General features: G+C 53.8%; 1 protein-coding gene across 1 annotated transcript in view; it reads right to left on the reverse strand.

Annotated features, from left to right (window-relative positions):
• Nucleotides 1–18,879, reverse strand: part of MUC2 (mucin 2, oligomeric mucus/gel-forming) — a 57,631-nt gene that overhangs the window by 21,990 nt on the left and 16,762 nt on the right. Inside the window, 21 exon segments of the mRNA XM_078148897.1 lie at nt 482–1,362; nt 1,785–3,435; nt 3,746–4,167; nt 4,170–4,437; nt 5,110–5,174; nt 5,692–5,888; nt 5,954–7,607; nt 8,254–8,277; nt 8,766–8,963; nt 9,654–9,697; nt 11,070–11,217; nt 11,678–11,809; nt 12,084–12,240; nt 13,279–13,518; nt 14,515–14,694; nt 14,929–15,039; nt 15,357–15,495; nt 16,145–16,296; nt 16,925–17,025; nt 17,726–17,778; nt 18,212–18,464. Of these exon segments, the coding sequence (XP_078005023.1) occupies nt 482–1,362; nt 1,785–3,435; nt 3,746–4,167; nt 4,170–4,437; nt 5,110–5,174; nt 5,692–5,888; nt 5,954–7,607; nt 8,254–8,277; nt 8,766–8,963; nt 9,654–9,697; nt 11,070–11,217; nt 11,678–11,809; nt 12,084–12,240; nt 13,279–13,518; nt 14,515–14,694; nt 14,929–15,039; nt 15,357–15,495; nt 16,145–16,296; nt 16,925–17,025; nt 17,726–17,778; nt 18,212–18,464 (7,070 nt within the window).

An 18,879-nucleotide genomic window follows, 5' to 3' on the forward strand; every position in this document is an offset into this window, starting at 1 on the left:
TGATGGGTGTGGGTTTTGTAGGTGGAGTCTCTGTGGTAGTGGTGGTAGTGATGGGTGTGGGTGTTGGAGTGGAAGTCTCTGTGGTGGTAGTGGTAGTGGTGGGTGTGGGTTTTGTAGGTGGAGTCTTTGTGGTAGTGGTGGTAGTGATGGGTGTGGGTTTTGTAGGTGGAGTCTTTGTGGTAGTGGTGGTAGTGATGGGTGTGGGTTTTGTTGGTGGAGTCTCTGTGGTAGTGGTGGTAGTGATGGGTGTGGGTTTTGTAGGTGGAGTCTCTGTGGTAGTGGTGGTAGTGATGGGTGTGGGTTTTGTAGGTGGAGTCTCTGTGGTAGTGGTGGTAGTGATGGGTGTGGGTTTTGTAGGTGGAGTCTCTGTGGTAGTGGTGGTAGTGATGGGTGTGGGTGTTGGAGTGGAAGTCTCTGTGGTAGTAGTGGTAGTGATGGGTGTGGGTGTTGTAGGTGGAGTCTCTGTGGTAGTAGTGGTAGTGATGGGTGTGGGTTTTGTAGGTGGAGTCTTTGTGGTAGTGGTGGTAGTGATGGGTGTGGGTTTTGTTGGTGGAGTCTTTGTGGTAGTGGTGGTAGTGATGGGTGTGGGTTTTGTAGGTGGAGTCTTTGTGGTAGTGGTGGTAGTGATGGGTGTGGGTTTTGTAGGTGGAGTCTCTGTGGTAGTGGTGGTACTGATGGGTGTGGGTGTTGAAGTGGAAGTCTCTGTGGTGGTAGTGGTAGTCATGGGTGTGGGTGTTGGAGTGGAAGTCTCTGTGGTAGTAGTGGTAGTGATGGGTTTGGGTGTTGTAGTTGGAGTCTCTGTGGTAGTGGTGGTAGTGATGGGTGTGGGTGTTGTAGGTGGAGTCTCTGTGGTAGTAGTGGTAGTGATGGGTGTGGGTTTTGTAGGTGGAGTCTTTGTGGTAGTGGTGGTAGTGATGGGTGTGGGTGTTGTAGGTGGAGTCTCTGTGGTAGTGGTGGTAGTGATGGGTGTGGGTGTTGTAGGTGAAGTCTCTGTGGTAGTAGTGGTAGTGATGGCTGTGGGTGTTGTAGGTGGAGTCTCTGTGGTAGTGGTGGTAGTGGTGGGTGTGGGTGTTGGAGTGGAAGTCTCTGTGGTAGTAGTGGTAGTGGTGGGTGTGGGTGTTGGAGTGGAAGTCTCTGTGGTAGTGGTGGTAGTGATGGGTGTGGGTGTTGTAGGTGGAGTCTCTGTGGTAGTGGTGGTAGTGATGGGTGTGGGTGTTGGAGTGGAAGTCTCTGTGGTAGTAGTGGTAGTGATGGGTGTGGGGGTTGGAGTGGAAGTCTCTGGGGTAGTGGTGGTAGTGATGGGTGTGGGTGTTGGAGTGGAAGTCTCTGTGGTAGTAGTGGTAGTGATGGGTGTGGGTGTTGGAGTGGGAGTCTCTGTGGTAGTAGTGGTAGTGATGGGTGTGGGTGTTGTAGGTGGAGTCTCTGTGGTAGTAGTGGTAGTGATGGGTGTGGGTTTTGTAGGTGGAGTCTTTGTGGTAGTGGTGGTAGTGATGGGTGTGGGTTTTGTAGGTGGAGTCTTTGTGGTAGTGGTGGTAGTGATGGTGTGGGTTTTGTAGGTGGAGTCTTTGTGGTAGTGGTGGTAGTGATGGGTGTGGGTTTTGTAGGTGGAGTCTTTGTGGTAGTGGTGGTAGTGATGGGTGTGGGTTTTGTAGGTGGAGTCTCTGTGGTAGTGGTGGTAGTGATGGGTGTGGGTGTTGGAGTGGAAGTCTCTGTGGTGGTAGTGGTAGTCATGGGTGTGGGTGTTGGAGTTGGAGTCTCTGTGGTAGTAGTGGTAGTGATGGGTGTGGGTGTTGTAGGTGGAGTCTCTGTGGTAGTAGTGGTAGTGATGGGTGTGGGTTTTGTAGGTGGAGTCTCTGTGGTAGTGGTGGTAGTGATGGGTGTGGGTTTTGTAGGTGGAGTCTCTGTGGTAGTGGTGGTAGTGATGGGTGTGGGTGTTGGAGTGGAAGTCTCTGTGGTGGTAGTGGTAGTCATGGGTGTGGGTGTTGGAGTTGGAGTCTCTGTGGTAGTAGTGGTAGTGATGGGTTTGGGTGTTGTAGTTGGAGTCTCTGTGGTAGTAGTGGTAGTGATGGGTGTGGGTGTTGTAGGTGGAGTCTCTGTGGTAGTGGTGGTAGTGATGGGTGTAGGTGTTGTAGGTGGAATCTCTGTGGTAGTGGTGGTAGTGATGGGTGTGGGTGTTGGAGTGGAAGTCTCTGGGGTCGTGGTGGTAGTGATGGGTGTGGGTTTTGTTGGTGGAGTCTTTGTGGTAGTGGTGGTAGTGATGGGTGTGGGTGTTGTAGGTGGAGTCTCTGTGGTAGTGGTGGTAGTGATGGGTGTGGGTGTTGTAGGTGAAGTCTCTGTGGTAGTAGTGGTAGTGATGGGTGTGGGTGTTGGAGTGGAAGTCTCTGTGGTAGTAGTGGTAGTGATGGGTGTGGGGGTTGGAGTGGAAGTCTCTGGGGTAGTGGTGGTAGTGATGGGTGTGGGTGTTGGAGTGGAAGTCTCTGTGGTAGTAGTGGTAGTGATGGGTGTGGGTGTTGGAGTGGGAGTCTCTGTGGTAGTAGTGGTAGTGATGGGTGTGGGTGTTGTAGGTGGAGTCTCTGTGGTGGTAGTGGCAGTGATGGGTGTGGGTGTTGTAGGTGGAGTCTCTGTGGTGGTAGTGGTAGTGATGGGTGTGGGTGTTGGAGTGGAAGTCTCTGGGGTAGTAGTGGTAGTGATGGGTGTGGGTGTTGGTGTGGGAGTCTCTGGGGTAGTAGTGGTAGTGATGGGTGTGGGTGTTGTAGGTGGAGTCTCTGTGGTGGTAGTGGTAGTGATGGGTGTGGGTGTTGGAGTGGAAGTCTCTGGGGTAGTAGTGGTAGTGATGGGTGTGGGTGTTGTAGTGGCAGTCTGTGTGGTGGTAGTGGTAGTGATTGGTGTGGGTGTTGTAGGTGGAGTCTCTGTGGTAGTAGTGGTAGTGATGGGTGTGGGTGTTGGAGTGGGAGTTTCTGTGGTAGTAGTGGTACTGATGGGTGTGGGTGTTGTAGGTGGAGTCTCTGTGGTAGTAGTGGTAGTGATGGGTGTGGGTGTTGGAGTGAAAGTCTGTGTGGTAGTAGTGGTAGTGATGGGTGTGGGTTTTGTAGGTGGAGTCTCTGGAGTAGTGGTGGTAGTGATGGGTGTGGGTGTTGTAGTGAGAGTCTCTGTGGTAGTAGTGGTAGTGATGGGTGTGGGTGTTGGAGTGGGAGTCTCTGTGGTGGTAGTGGTAGTGATGGGTGTGGGTGTTGGTGTGGGAGTCTCTGGGGTAGTAGTGGTAGTGATGGGTGTGGGTGTTGGAGTGGAAGTCTCTGTGGTAGTAGTGGTAGTGATGGGTGTGGGTGTTGGAGTGGAAGTCTCTGTGGTGGTAGTGGTAGTGATGGGTGTGGGTGTTGGAGTGGAAGTCTCTGTGGTGGTAGTGGTAGTGATGGGTGTGGGTGTTGGAGTTGGAGTCTCTGTGGGTAGTGGTGTAGTGTGGGTGTGGGTTTGTAGGTGGAGTCTTGTGGTAGTGGTGGTAGTGATGGGTGTGGGTTTTGTAGGTGGAGTCTTTGTGGTAGTGGTGGTAGTGATGGGTGTGGGTTTTGTTGGTGGAGTCTCTGTGGTAGTGGTGGTAGTGATGGGTGTGGGTTTTGTAGTGGAGTCTTTGTGGTAGTGGTGGTAGTGATGGGTGTGGGTTTGTAGGTGGAGTCTCTGTGGTAGTAGTGGTGTAGTGATGGTGTGGGTGTTGGAGTGGAGTCTCTGTGGTAGTAGTGGTAGTGATGGCTGTGGGTGTTGTAGGTGGAGTCTCTGTGGTAGTGGTGGTAGTGATGGGTGTGGGTGTTGGAGTGGAAGTCTCTGTGGTAGTAGTGGTAGTGGTGGGTGTGGGTGTTGGAGGTGGAGTCTCTGTGGTAGTGGTGGTAGTGATGGGTGTGGGTGTTGGAGTGGAAGTCTCTGTGGTAGTGGTGGTAGTGGTGGGTGTGGGTGTTGGAGTGGAAGTCTCTGTGGTAGTGGTGGTAGTGATGGGTGTGGGTGTTGTAGGTGGAGTCTCTGTGGTAGTGGTGGTAGTGATGGGTGTGGGTGTTGGAGTGGAAGTCTCTGTGGTAGTGGTGGTAGTGATGGGTGTGGGTGTTGGAGTGGAAGTCTCTGTGGTAGTGGTGGTAGTGGTGGGTGTGGGTGTTGGAGTGGAAGTCTCTGTGGTAGTGGTGTAGTGGTGGGTGTGGGTGTTGGAGTGGGAGTCTCTGTGGTAGTGGTGGTAGTGATGGGTGTGGGTGTTGGAGTTGGAGTCTCTGTGGTAGTGGTGGTAGTGGTGGGTGTGGGTGTTGTAGGTGGAGTCTCTGTGGTAGTGGTGGTAGTGATGGGTGTGGGTGTTGGAGTGGAAGTCTGTGTGGTAGTAGTGGTAGTGATGTGTGTGGGTGTTGTAGGTGAAGTCTCTGTGGCAGTAGTGGTAGTGATGGTTGTGGGTGTTGGAGTTGGAGTCTCTGTGGTAGTGGTGGTTGTGGAGGGTGGTGAACTCCCTGTGGTGGTTATGTGTGGTGTGGGAGTTGGGGGCCTTGGGGTGGTGGTTGTGGTGGGTGTGGGTTTTGGAGTCTCAGTGGTGGTGATAGTAAACGTGGTTGTTGGAGTGGGTGTCTCTGTGGTGGTTGGCATGTTAGCTGTACTACAGTCATACTGCTCACAGCAATAAACCTTGACTTCATAATTGAGACAGAAAGCCATGTGTATATATCCTGGCCTCTGATCTTCATTTTTACATACCAGTCCCACTGAGGCATTACACACTACAACTTGTCCCAGTTCTTCAATTGTCTTGTCTGGAAACATCACGGCTCTGCATGTGATGTTGGCTGCCCAGCCAGATTCCTTGCAAATATCTTTAACCAGTTCAAAGTCACCAATACCATTTGGCTTCCTTGAATCAACCCAATCAGTCCACTCACAGACAGGCCCAGAATCACATTGTGGATGGGTTGGGGTCTCTCTAGTGGAGATGGTGGTGGGTGGAGTGGTGCTTGTTGGAATACTGGCAGTCTCACTGGTGGTGATGACAGTTGGAGTGGAGCTTTCTCTGACAGTAGTAGTGCTGGTGGTGGTGGAGGGTGGTGGAGGCACTGAGGTGACTGTGGGCGGGGGTGGAGTCTCTGTGGTTACACTGGTGGTAGGTGTTGGAGGGGAAGTCTCTGGGGTAGTGGTGGCAGTGATGGGTGTGGGTGTTGGAGTGGAAGTCTCTGTGGTAGTAGTGGTAGTGATGGGTGTGGGTTTGTAGGTGGAGTCTTTGTGGTAGTGGTGGTAGTGGTGGGTGTGGGTTTTGTAGGTGGAGTCTTTGTGGTAGTGGTGGTAGTGATGGGTGTGGGTTTTGTAGGTGGAGTCTCTGTGGTAGTGGTGGTAGTGGTGGGTGTGGGTGTTGGAGTGGAAGTCTCTGTGGTAGTGGTGGTACTGATGGGTGTGGGTTTTGTAGGTGGAGTCTCTGTGGTAGTGGTGGTACTGATGGGTGTGGGTGTTGGAGTGGAAGTCTGTGTGGTAGTGGTGGTAGTGATGGGTGTGGGTGTTGTAGGTGGAGTCTCTGTGGTAGTGGTGGTAGTGATGGGTGTGGGTGTTGGAGTGGAAGTCTCTGTGGTAGGAGTGGTAGTGTGGGTGTGGGTGTTGGAGTGGAAGTCTCTGTGGTAGTAGTGGTAGTGATGGGTGTGGGTTTTGTAGGTGGAGTCTTTGTGGTAGTGGTGGTAGTGATGGGTGTGGGTTTTGTAGGTGGAGTCTTTGTGGTAGTGGTGGTAGTGGTGGGTGTGGGTTTTGTAGGTGGAGTCTCTGTGGTAGTGGTGGTAGTGGTGGGTGTGGGTGTTGGAGTGGAAGTCTCTGTGGTAGGAGTGGTAGTGGTGGGTGTGGGTGTTGGAGTGGAAGTCTCTGTGGTAGTAGTGGTAGTGATGGGTGTGGGTTTTGTAGGTGGAGTCTTTGTGGTAGTGGTGGTAGTGATGGGTGTGGGTTTGTAGGTGGAGTCTTTGTGGTAGTGGTGGTAGTGGTGGGTGTGGGTTTTGTAGGTGGAGTCTCTGTGGTAGTGGTGGTAGTGGTGGGTGTGGGTGTTGGAGTGGAAGTCTCTGGGGTAGTGGTGGTAGTGATGGGTGTCGGTTTTGTAGGTGGAGTCTCTGTGGTAGTGGTGGTAGTGATGGGTGTGGGTGTTGTAGGTGGAGTCTCTGTGGTAGTGGTGGTAGTGGTGGGTGTGGGTGTTGGAGTTGGAGTCTCTGTGGTAGTGGTGGTAGTGGTGGGTGTGGGTGTTGTAGGTGGAGTCTTTGTGGTAGTGGTGGTAGTGGTGGGTGTGGGTGTTGGAGTGGAAGTCTCTGGGGTAGTAGTGGTAGTGATGGGTTTGGGTGTTGTAGGTGGAGTCTCTGTGGTAGTAGTGGTACTGATGGGTGTGGGTTTTGTAGGTGGAGTCTCTGTGGTAGTAGTGGTAGTGAAGGGTGTGGGTGTTGTAGGTGGAGTCTCTGTGGTAGTAGTGGTAGTGATGGGTGTGGGTGTTGTAGGTGGAGTCTCTGTGGTAGTAGTGGTAGTGATGGGTGTGGGTGTTGTAGGTGGAGTCTCTGTGGTAGTGGTCGTAGTGGTGGGTGTGGGTGTTGGAGTGGAAGTCTCTGTGGTAGTAGTGGCAGTGATGGGTGTGGGTTTTGTAGTTGGAGTCTCTGTGGTAGTGGTGGTAGTGATGGGTGTGGGTGTTGTAGGTGGAGTCTCTGTGGTAGTGGTGGTAGTGAAGGGTGTGGGTGTTGTAGGTGGAGTCTCTGTGGTAGTAGTGCTAGTGATGGGTGTGGGTGTTGTAGGTGGAGTCTCTGTGGTAGTAGTGGTAGTGATGGGTGTGGGTGTTGTAGGTGGAGTCTCTGTGGTAGTGGTGGTAGTGGTGGGTGTGGGTGTTGGAGTGGAAGTCTCTGTGGTAGTAGTGGCAGTGATGGGTGTGGGTTTTGGAGTGGAAGTCTCTGTGGTAGTGGTGGTAGTGATGGGTGTGGGTGTTGTAGGTGGAGTCTCTGTGGTAGTAGTGGTAGTGATGGGTGTGGGTGTTGGAGTTGGAGTCTCTGTGGTAGTGGTGGTAGTGGTGGGTGTGGGTGTTGTAGTTGGAATCTCTGTGGTAGTAGTGGTAGTGGTGGGTGTGGATGTTGGAGTGGACATCTCTGAGGTAGTAGTGGTAGTGATGGGTGTGGGTGTTGTAGCTGGAGTCTCTGTGGTAGTAGTGGTAGTAATGGGTGGAATAGTGGAGGTCTTGGTTGTGGGGGTTGATGACATAGTTGAGACAGTGGTTGGAGTTGTAGCAGTAAGCGTCGCAGGTGTCGTTCCGGTTGTAGGACTGACGGTTCTCACCGTAGTCGTCGTACCTGGTGCTGATGTTGGGCAATGATCCATGGGCAGACAACAGTTGACCCGGATTTCATAGTCAAAACAACGGTCAAATGGTTCATTTTCAAGCTGGTCTTCATTGTTGCAGATGAGTCCAAAAGAGACATTACACTGTACCTTCTGACCAAGCTGGTCCCAGCTCAGATGGGGTTCCTTTGCTAACCTGCACTCAATGTTTTCAGGGGCACTGCATACTCCATCAAATCTTTCCCAGTCACCATCATTGTCGCCAGTGCTGGGATGATCCTCATTAATCCAGTCAGACCAAAAACAGCAAATTTCTAGGAAGGAAAATAAAAGTCACTATTTGATATTTGCACCTGGCTGGGGGTGGGGAAAGGGAAGAGAACCCAAAGAGGGGGGAGTAGCTTGTGCCCTTAGTATACTGCAAGGGTCTTTGCCACATCATGGTAAAATGGCCCCCCTTCCAAGCTTTTGATTTCTCACAGACTCCTAGGACCACAGAGGTCATCTAGTGAAAGCCTTTCATCAGACAAATGGGGAAACTGAGGCCCATTCCAAAACTACCACTTAAGGATTCTAGTAAAACCCAGCTTCCCTGTCATGGAGCTGAGCCTCTTCTAGCACCCCCGCCCCAGCTTCAGCATCACCTGGTTTGCTTTTATTTAGAAGTACGTTGTGGCCTCTAAGGCTAGGTGTAGAGAGATTCTACTCTCAACAGGGGGTTGGGCAGGGGGATTGTTGGCTACATCCTCCCTTCCTTGCACATTATCAGTCATCAAAAGCTATGGGGGGGGCAGCTAGGTGGCCCCGTAGATAGAGCACTGGCTCTAAAGTCAGGAGGACCTGAGTTCAAATCCGGTCTCAGACATATAACACTTAATAGCTGGGTGACCCTGTCCCTTAACCCCAATTGCCTAAAAATTAAAAAAAAAAAATTAGAACACTATCCTGAATGTGACTTACTTAGAGTAGTAGATGGAGGAGAGACTGCAGCCAAAAATAAAAAAGGAAAAGAAATAACATTGTGTCACACGCATGTCAGAGCTCTGCAATGGGCCCAGGTCATCCCTTCTCCCCACCTAGGGCACGCTGGCCATGGGACAGAGCTCAGACTCCAGCCCGATGTGTGGCCCTTCAGCTCTCACAGACAAGCCCACCCCTCTGCCTCTCCCAAAGTTTTCAGCTTCCTGGACCATTCATGGGGACCACCCAGAGCTGCTTCCATTAAAGGCCTTCTCTAGGGTTGGGGGCCTGGAGCCCTGGCATTGCTATCTCAGCTGGAGAGTCTGGAGACCAGAGGGATCACTGACACTGGGCTAGGGATGTGGAGATTCCCAGACTCTGACCTTCCCCTCCCCCAACCTCCTCCAAGGCTCACCTCATGCCTGTCTCTGCCACTTGAAGTCACTGGGCACAGCCCTGCCCTCAGAGAACCTCTACCCCATTCACCAGGTGGCAGGAGATGGGGACTATACCTGTGCTGGTGGTGGTGGTGGTGGTGGTAGGGAGAGACGTGGTGGGAGAAGTGGTGGTCACCGAGGTGGTTGACACAGTCGAGATGGGAGGAGGTGAGGTTGGAGCACAGATGTTGAAATACTGTGTCACAGTGCCATTGGGACCACACAGCTCCCAAAAGCAGAAGGACCCGTTCTGAGTCTGGTTAATGACTGCCCCTAAGAGAACAAGATGCAAGAAAGGAGCCGACTAAGAGGATGCTGCCCACCAGTCTTCAATCAGGCCATGGCAAAGCCAGATGCCCTCACAACACATTCAGCCCAAAAAGAGTCCCTCCTTCTCTCCTGTGCAGACCTTGAGGTCCCTCAAACCATAGATCTGCATAATCCTGAGAGTAAAGGCAGAGCCAGGACATAGAGATGCTTCAGGACACACGTGGGACTGGAGGGGAACCCTGGACAGGAATAGCCTGAGGGGCAACTGAAATGAGGAAGGACCCTGAGGCCGGCAGAGGAAAGGGCCTGTTCAGAGGAGCAGAGGCTAAGAGGGCCCAGGGTCAATCCCCTTGATTCACTGATGTACATCGAGGTCCAACACAGATAGTCTCAGTGGCCAGGCCTCTGGCCCACAGGCCCTGACTTCAAATCCCAGACTTGGGAGGAAGATGCTACCAGAGAGATGGAGCACCTCTGATCCCGGAGCCTGCTCCCTGGGGCTGTTCTCAGCATGTCACCTTCCATTCTCTCAAGGCATTGTTTTCAATTACTCAGTTTAGCTGCTGGTGCTACAGGATGGGGTGGAGCCCCTCCTCAGGTAGACCATTCATTCATTCATTCATTCATTCATTCATTCATTCATTCAGCCTATGGGCAGTAAATTCCGCATGGAAAGATGGAAAAGCACATTACCTATCTCCTCCTTACATGCGACCTCAGAAGATGACGTGCAAATGCTGTAAAGAAAGAAAAGGATTCAGAGAGCCCAGGCTCTGGGCCCCAAGTCTGCCAGCTGCCTGGGGTTCATGCCAGAAGGCCGGCATTCCCCTGAGGCACCAGAGCAGGCTGCAGCCAAATGGCAGAGTGGACAGAGTGCAGCCACTCACTGTGGCTGGCTTTCTCACCTCCTTTCTCACTCCTCAGCCACCTCCTGGCATTCTCTTTCCATTCCCACCCAAGATATTCATTTTTTCCTCTGGCTTTCCAAAGACCCCACTGCAGCCCTCTACCCCGACCTGTCCTCCCTCAAGTGCCCAGTTCCAGTATTCCCCCTGTCTCCACATCCCTCACTCCTCCTACTGCCAGTTCACAAATCTGATAACTTGGTTGGTTTAATTCACACTAAGGAGTTAATAATGTTAGATAGCTTTAATTTAACAGTAATGACTTTATATATATATATATATATATATATATATATATATATATATATATATATATATGTATATATATATGTATATATATGTATATATATGTATGTATGTATGTACGTATGTATGTATAATACATTAGATAATACAATACATTATTATAGAATAATATATTAATATAATACATAATAAATGGTAATAAACTTTAGACTTCGCCTCCAGAAGGTGCTGGCAAGTGGCTCTTTAACTGGTGGGATATGAGGAGGAGATCAGCTTCTTGAAGCTACAATGGGATAGCCGAACCCAAGCTGGGCAGACAACTTGTAAAAGGCTGTAGACCCTCGGTCTCAGCCCTTACACGTACAGTCCTTACCCATTGCTCTCAGCCTCCACTTGGCACCTGCTGGAACAAGAGGTCCCCGGCGCCCGATGCCCCAGGGGTCATCCCCCCGACCCCACCCCTGGCTTTTCTGCCTCCTTGGTATGGTGCTTCCCTCCCTCCCTATGAGTGGAAGCTCTTGGGGGGCAGGGACGGTCTTTCTTCTTATTAATTATATCCCTATCGCTTAGCATGGTGTCTGGCACGTGGTACGTGCTTAATAAATGTTGATTGGGATGGAATGAAATGACAGAGTAACTGTGACTGGGGTTACAGGCCCCCTCTACTGCCCATCAGGAGCTCTGGTTAATGGATTCTCCCTTGCTGCCCACCCCCCACCTCCAATGCTCTGCATTGGGAAGCAAGTTGAGCAGAAAGGGACCAAGGCAACTAGAAGCTTCTGCCCATCTCCCCTTTCTCTGCGTCCAGGAGGCAGTGGGGGACAAAAGGGGACAAGAGGCGGAAGATGGGAGACTTGGAGGGGCTGGGGGAGGCCAACTTCCCTCCCAGAAAGGGCCTCAAAGAAGGGACTGAGGCAAGCTGATACTGCAGGCCCAGCACAACAGGCAGCTTCCTCACCAAGACTGGCAGACATCCTCTGTGGGGACCTTCTCATTGACTTCATAATGCTCATCATTCACGTAGCAGCCACACTGGTGGGCAGGCACGCACTTTTTCTTGTCTTCATCAAAGATAGGCCTTTTTGGAGGGCACCTGGGATAGCAGCCTACGGGTGACAGAAGGCAGAAGGAGCCAGGTTTGTGGCTCACACAATGAAGGAAGGGGAAGGGCCTCCTTTGATTCTCCGCTGAAACTCCTCATCTACCCATTCCTGAAAATACATTCCTGGAGGGTCGCCCTGCATGCGTGTTCTGGTCACTGTTCCAAACTGCTGTCCTCCCAAGACATCACAATGCTAGACATTACCCCTCCACTCCCAGGATACAAAGGGGATCTCTCTCCTCCGGCCAGGGAGACTTTTCCCTCTCACTGAGGAGGATTCTGCCTTGGCTTTCCACCCTCCCTGAGCAGGCTGAGGATGGGGCAGGGGGTGGGGATGCCCCTTCAGCAATCACCCCCCAGGTGGTAAGAAGTGGGGAAAGAGTGCGGGTTGACAGCCCCCTCCAGCCCCAGAGTCCAGGCCTCATCCCCAGCAAGGCCCTCAGGGTGGAAGGAGGGGACTCTACCTTCCAGGAAGGACAGGGAGATGTTGGAATGGATGCCATTGACAGTGCGGCACGTCTCAAGGATTCGGCTCCCACAGGGTTCGTAGTGCCATTCACACTCGTTGGGGGGGTTGTAATAGTCACAGAATATAGCTGGGAGGGAGCGGAGGGAGAGAGGAGCTAGTCACCAAACTGTGAGCAGCCGGAAGGAAAAGGACCCCGCCACGGGACCCGGGAGGGTGGGGAGGAGGCGAGGATAGAAGCGGCCACGACTCGCTTCCACCCTGCCAGCCTCTAGGGGCGAACGTCCTTGTTCCTTAGACTCAGAAACCCAGGCATTGACCCACAGAAGGGACGATGGCAAAGCAGCGCCTCCCCCACCTCCCTGGGAAGGAGAGGTCCCCGCTCCACGGAAGCCGGAACTTACGGCACAGGTCGGGGCTCCGCCAATAGACACAAGCCCCCTCCTTGGTGCACTCCTGGGCGTAGGAGGCCACGGCGGAGCAGAAGCATTCGCAGTCACCCCCGGTGTCGCAGGAGCAGGAATCATAGACGCAGGCCTCGTAGAAAGGAACGGGATCCACCTGTCAGCGAAACATTCCTACGCGTCCCTCCAGCGCCGAGATGCCCCGGGATGTCCCTCCCTGGACGCCCAGGAGTCCCGGCGTCTGACTGCTCCAACCCTCCTTCTGAGCCAATCCACTACTCAGACTCCAACTTGTGTGAGACTTATCTGCTTCTCACCCCGTCACCTTTCTCTGCCCCTCCCCCTTCTCTGTCTCTGTCTCTCTGCCTCCCTCTCTGTGTGTCTCCATCTCTGTGTGTCTCTGTCTGTCTCTCTTTCTGTCCCCATCTCTCTTTCTCTGTCTTTCTCTCTGTCTCTCTGTCTCTCTCCCCCTCCCTCCCTCCTTTCCTCCCTCCCTCTCCCTCTTCTGTTTCCTTCTGTCTCTGTCTCTGTCTCTCTCTGTCTCTGTCTCTGTCTGTCTGTCTGTCTGTCTGTCTGTCTCTCTCTCTCTCTCTCTCACACACACACACACACACACACACACACACACAAAATGGTGAGCTTGAAAGAAAGAACTGTGTTGTTTTTCCTTGAATTGAAAGAACGGGATGCTGCCTCCAGATGACTCCCAAAGTCTCAGCAGCCAGGGTAACTACCAAGGGGGCCAGCAATAACGTTTCTCTGGCCCAAATCTTGCCCATCTTATCAGAGGGCAGGTCAAGCATAGTCTCCAAGATCACATCAGGGTGACCATCTATCCATGCATCCTCTTCTTTCAGAATTCAGCATGAAAGGTCTGCTTGTGGTGTGCAGAGCACAGTGTCCTAGGCAGTGAGGGTGATGGAGGATCTCCAGAAATGGTACCTGCCCACTAGGACATGTGGTAACTGTGTGATGACTGCCTGGGCCCTGAACAAGCTCTTCCTTAGACTCTAAGGCCGAGGAGACTAGTCCACAGCCAGGGCATAGAGGTTATGGAGTAGCTGTCCAGCCACGTCTCCCTTGGCCATCTGTGTTGATGAATTGCCTTCATCATCCCCCCCGCACTGGGGAAGTGGGGCAGCAACCCGTCCTCCTTCCCATCCTGCCTGTATTCCCCCCAGGACTGCCCACCCACCTTGCTGTGGCAGACACCAAATACTTGGCTCTTCAGAATGCTGCACTGTTTCTCTGCCCAGGATTGGCGGTGAGGGTTCACAGTGCATGGTTCAAAGGTCTGGTCCACATCTGAACAGGTGTGGGCCTCCTTCCAGCTATTCCCGAACTCCAGGACACTGGTGACAATCATGTGATCCCTTGTGGTGAAGTCATTGCTAGAGCGGTCATCAAAGTTGCCACACAGGCCACACACGGTATTCTATGAAGGCAATCTGGGGTCACCTCAGGACTATGCACATGTGTGTATGTGTGTACATGTGTAGTCTTGTGTCAGAAGCCAGGAGGGGAGGGCAGGGAGGAATTCTGGTCTCGCTCCCAGTTTCAGCCTCTGTCTAGCACATGTCAGCCGTCTTCTTGCCTGGACAGTCATGTGGCCAGAACTGCAGCCCACCCTCACCTCCTGCTCCTCTAGTGCACATTCCCCCTCCAGGCCCATCCCTCCTGAGGGCCCAAAGTAGCCCCTGCGACATGCCCCAAGCTAGATCAGGAAAGCTGGGCTCTTGTTTTGTGGCAGGGTTAGTCCATGATGGCAGAGAGGTCAGATGCCCATTGCCCCAAAGTGGGGCTGCTCTCAAAATGGGTCAGGCTCAGGGGGAAGGCCTTTCCTTCCTCATCCTCCCCCAACATACACATTCCTCCTTTCATGTTGGTGGGGCCAAGAAGCAGGGCTTCCCTGATTGCACACCATGAGATGGGACATATCTTTTGGATTAGCACTCTGCCAGTACGACATGCCAAGGTTAAAGGGGTGCCTGCATTTGGAATCAGAGGGCCTGGCTTCAAATATCACCTCTGCTGCTTACTTCCTATGTGACCCTTGGCCAAGTCATCTCCTTCTTCAGGTTTTGATGTGCTCCTCTGTAAGTTGTGGGGGGTGGCACTCAATGGTGGCTGAGGTCCCCTCAGCTCTAAATCCTGAGGTAGGACTAGGACTAACACTGATGGAGGATAAAGTGAAATTCTCAGAGACATAATGGGATAAATATGTCACTGAACTTGGACTCAGAAAGACCTGGGTGCAAATTCTACCTCAGACTCTGGGCAGGCCTTTAGCCTCTCAGGACGTCAGTTTCCTCATCTGTAAACTAAGGAGTTTGGGCTCAATGGCTCTCTATCCCTGGTCCTAGGGGAGTCTCCCCCTTGGGGGAGGCTCAGCCTCAAAGAGGAGGCTCAGCTGAGGTTCTGAAACTCTCACCTTGAAGGTCGGGGCAAGCTTGATGAACATAGTCGTCCTCTTGTCCCAGATGACAATGATGCCATTGCTGGCCTCAATGACCAGGTACTGGCCCACCTCCCGGGTGATGTAAGACACATGCTCCCCAACGTCCCGGTGAATCACCCATAGATGCTTCTCCTCCAGTTTTAGCTCAGTTCTCTGCAGGGCACCAAGTAGAGCAGCTTCATTGGCTGGTATCAGCAGGGGCGCCCCTTCCCCTCAACACACACTGAGGGCCCCCGGGAGACAGAATGCACATGTGCATGCACACACACACACACACACACACACACACACACACACACACACACACACACGAGCACCCCTGGTGGACAGAGCCGAAAGGGCCACTGCCTTGCTCCCATGTCTGAACCACAGCACTGCAGTACTTACTCCCAGGAAGATCTTAATGGCTTTCGAGCAGGTCACCCCTGTGGTTCCACAGGGTACATTTTCTGTGATGATGCTGAAGGAGCCCTGAGAGTCTTTCTGACCACAGTAGTCCTTGAGAGGGAGGAAGTCAGGAGTGAGTGAGAGTGGAGGCAGCACCCTCCCTGATGTGCTGGGGGGAAGGGGAAGGGAGGAGCGCAGTTGGACAGGGGAACATGGGCACAGCCAGGCCTTGTGGCTGTCAGCTGGCCAAAGCATGCCTGAAGCAGGAGGCTATGCTCCTTGGCAGGCTAGAGACAACCTCTCATGTTTCTTTATATCTCCCACCACCACAAAGTAGGCGCTTAATGGATGCTTGTGGCCCTGGCTTGGGCGTGCTAAAGAGGCCCTACCTGGGCAGGCAGAGAACTCATCCTGCTTCCTGGCCTCACCTGGACTGCCACGTAGGAGCAGTGTCCATCGAAGTCATAGTACTTTCCGTCAAATGTGATGTAATGGCCGCTTCCATAGATGGAGCACGTCCCATGGCACACAGACTTGGTGCACACCCAGCTCCCTCTCTGGCAGGTGCTGGGGAGACAGAGGAGGCTTAAGGGGTCCAGGGAGCCAGGCCATGCATCAGCTTGGAGGGAAGCACTGGCTCCTCTCAGCTGGGGAGAAGTGCGGCCTTCGGCCTCAGCTAGGAGCCCCCATTTCTTGGGCATACCAAGATTCACACAAGAGCCCTCTGAGGTCAGGACTGCAGCTGGCATGGTCTCCATCTCAGGGATGGGGGAACTGAGGCCTTGTCCAAGGTCACACAGTCAGCAATCGGCACAGCCGGGATCCTAGCCCAGCGCTCCTCTGGCTTTACAGGAAGCCTGTGTGCATGAGACCTTTCCACGGGCAGGCCAGGCAAGAAAGTGTTCACCATCTCACAGGCTGCCTGCCAAGCCCACTCCACCAGGTGCCAGGGGCAAAGGTCCCTATCCCCAGGCCTGGAAGTGTCTGCTTAGGGGAGCCACTCCTAGGACCCTGCCTTGCCCACAGGCTTGGCTCATACCAGTCAACTGAGCTCCCTGGGAAAGGGCTGGATCCTGGCCCAGTCAGTGATGCAGAGGGAGCAGAAGCAGGGCTGGGGAACTCCTCTGTCCTTCCAATGGGAGGGCCCTGACTCAGGTGTGCTACCGTCCCATTAACAGGGTCTCTGAGGTCTGGAGGCAGCCCCCGCTTCTCTCACCATGTATTACAGTCCACGGTGATGTTCTGTCCAGGTGAATAGAGCTCTTTGTTGTGGACACACGGGCACTCTTCCTCCACGACGCAGCCACCTCGGCCGTCATCGATCAGCCCAGGGGGGCACATGCAGCCACTGATGCATTCGGTTTGGTACTAGAGGATGGGCAAAGGGAGCCCGAGTTACAGCCCCCTCCAGGGAGGCCACCAAGCTGAGCCCAGGCATCTGTCCCCAGGAGAGGGCAGCTCCTGCCGGGGCACCCCACAAAACATCCAGCTTCTAGGCAGAAGCCTGGGCCTAATGAGCATCATGCAGACCTTTTGTCCTAGCCCGGCCTGGGCTCCCTCTGCCCTCAGGCCCTCAGGCTGCCTGAGCTGTACAGAACCAAGGGAACTTTCAGGAGGATTGGCCGATGAGAGCCGGCCCTGCAGGATGCTAAACGGGTCTGGACTACGGAGCACTCCACCATGGGGCGGAGAGGCATGTGGGAGACCCTGTATAACCTCCCTGCAGCAAAGGACAGGTCTCCGCCAGCCCCATGTCCCAGGTGTCCCAGACATCAAGACTGAGGCCAGTGGGACCCCAGGACTGCTGACAGAAGCTACCTCCTACCCCTCTACCCCAGTCTGAGCCTCGGGCCTCCACCAGGAGCAGCAAAAACAGACAAGAACTGGACTCAAGGAGTGAGAAAAGCCCAGCTGAGGAGCAAAAGGCCAGGGCGACTGGAGGAGCCCAGGTCTGGCCTGCTCAGGAGGCCGGCGACAGCGTTTTCTCCCAACTCACATAGCCGCCCCCCAGGCTCTGGCAGCTGATGGGGTGAGGCGTCCGGGTGGCCAACGCTGTGAGATTGTCACAGTCTACGTGGATCTTGGGGAAAGCACAGCCTGTCGTGGGGAGAGAACTGATCAGATGGAGCCCAGCCTTCAGGCCTTGGGGATGAGAGGGCACCAGGAACAGGAGAGGGAGAGCCAGAGAAGTGGGGGATGTGGGCGTGAGGGCACCTGGGCATGAGAAGGGTGGTCCCAGGGTGCCAGAGAGGAGCAGAATGAGAGCCAGAGAAGTGGGGGATGTGAGCGTGAGGGCACCCGGGCATGAGAAGGACGGCTCCCAGGGTCACAGAATGGAGGAGAGGGAAAGCCAGAGAAGTGGGGCATGTAAGCATGAGGGCACCTGGGCATGAGAAGGCCCCCAGGGTGCCAGAGAGGAGCAGAATGAGAGCCAGAGAAGTGGGGCATGTGGGCACAAGGGCACCTGGGCATGAGAAGGATGGCCCCCAGGGTCCCAGAATGGAGGAGAGGGAAAGCCAGAGAAGTGGGGGACATGGGCATGAGGGCACCTGGGCATGAGAATGACAGCTCCCAGGGTCCCAGAATGGAGGAGAGGGAAAGCCAGAGAAGTGGGGGGGGGGGCATGAGGGCACCTGGATGTGAGAAGGGTGGTCCCAGGGTCCCAGAAAGGAGGAGAAGGATAGCCAGAGATGTGGGGGTTGTGGACAAGTTGGCATGAGGCCCAAGAGAAAAGAAGGAGCATGAACAGCCAGGGGAGCCCCATCAATAACTTCCCCAGGCTGAGGTGCCTACTTACTCTGACCAATAAGCTTCACTTGAATACAATGCAGCCTCCCATTCTGACAGACACTGGAAAGAACAAAGGACCATGAGTCAAACAGATAGAAGGAGCAGCCACTTGCTCTGCACCTCCAAACCAGCAGCAGAGAGGAGACAGCCAATATCTCAGCTCCTCCCACAAAGACCTGACGCAGTGCCCTCTGGATCCATCCCTGCCCCCACCCTGGTACCCAGAGGCAAGAGCAGAAAGAATTTCACTGGGCCAGGCTTGAGTTCCACTTCTCTGCTCACTAGCTGCAAGACTGTGCCACAGCGGTCCTCACAGCTCTAAGCCAAGCTATACTGAGGCAAAGTAGAGCCAATGGAGAGGGGCCCTTGCTTCTCCCTGCATTCTCCCCCAGTCAAACCTCTGTCCAAGTAGCTACCCCAAGGGACCCTCTCTGATTCCCTTCTCCCAGCCCAGGTGAAGGATGACTGGAGCAGAGCCCAGCAGGGCACCCACCAGCGCTCATCCTGCTTTAGAACCACTTCTCCTGCTTCCAGGTACAAGCCTCTGTGGTAGCAGGAGCATTTCGAGAGGAGCACACAACGCCCTTTCTCATCCATGTAGGTGCCATCAGGACAGCCACAGCCATCCACAGGAGCAAAGCCCCTGAGACAATGCTTGTCTGCCTCTGAGAGTGAGTGGCAGGTCTGGCATGTGGTCAGGTTGTACAGGAAGATTTGGGAATTGGGGCAAGATGTGACGTCCTCGTCTGGGTGGGAAAATGGGAAAAATAGTGAGTGATCCAGAAAGTAATTGATACCCAGCCTCCAGACTGAGCCAAGCACAGCAGCCAGTCACCTACATCTCTCTCATCTCTGAATCTAGCAGAAACATCACCTGCCAAAGGGATAGGCCAAGCTAGGATACTACCAGACTTTTCTCCATCTCATCCCCACAGAGGCGAGACGGAGAGCAGAGTCAACTCTTTCGCGTTCGCACCAGGGGCCCCCTGCTCTGTCTCCCTGCACCACAAGCCTCGGTCAGAGAGCATCATGCTGGGGTGGGGTTGGGGGGCTCATGGCTGAGAAGCCAGGGCCAGGGGCCAACACTCAGGTCCCTGAGGATAGAAGCTTAAGTCTCATTGCCACCTTTCTATCCACACTTAAAGCACCTCTCTGCTTTTC

This window comes from Phascolarctos cinereus, unplaced genomic scaffold (genome assembly GCF_003287225.1).
Source record: "Phascolarctos cinereus isolate Bilbo 61053 unplaced genomic scaffold, phaCin_HiC Scaffold_9;HRSCAF=440, whole genome shotgun sequence".
NCBI classification, from domain to species: domain Eukaryota; kingdom Metazoa; phylum Chordata; class Mammalia; order Diprotodontia; family Phascolarctidae; genus Phascolarctos; species Phascolarctos cinereus.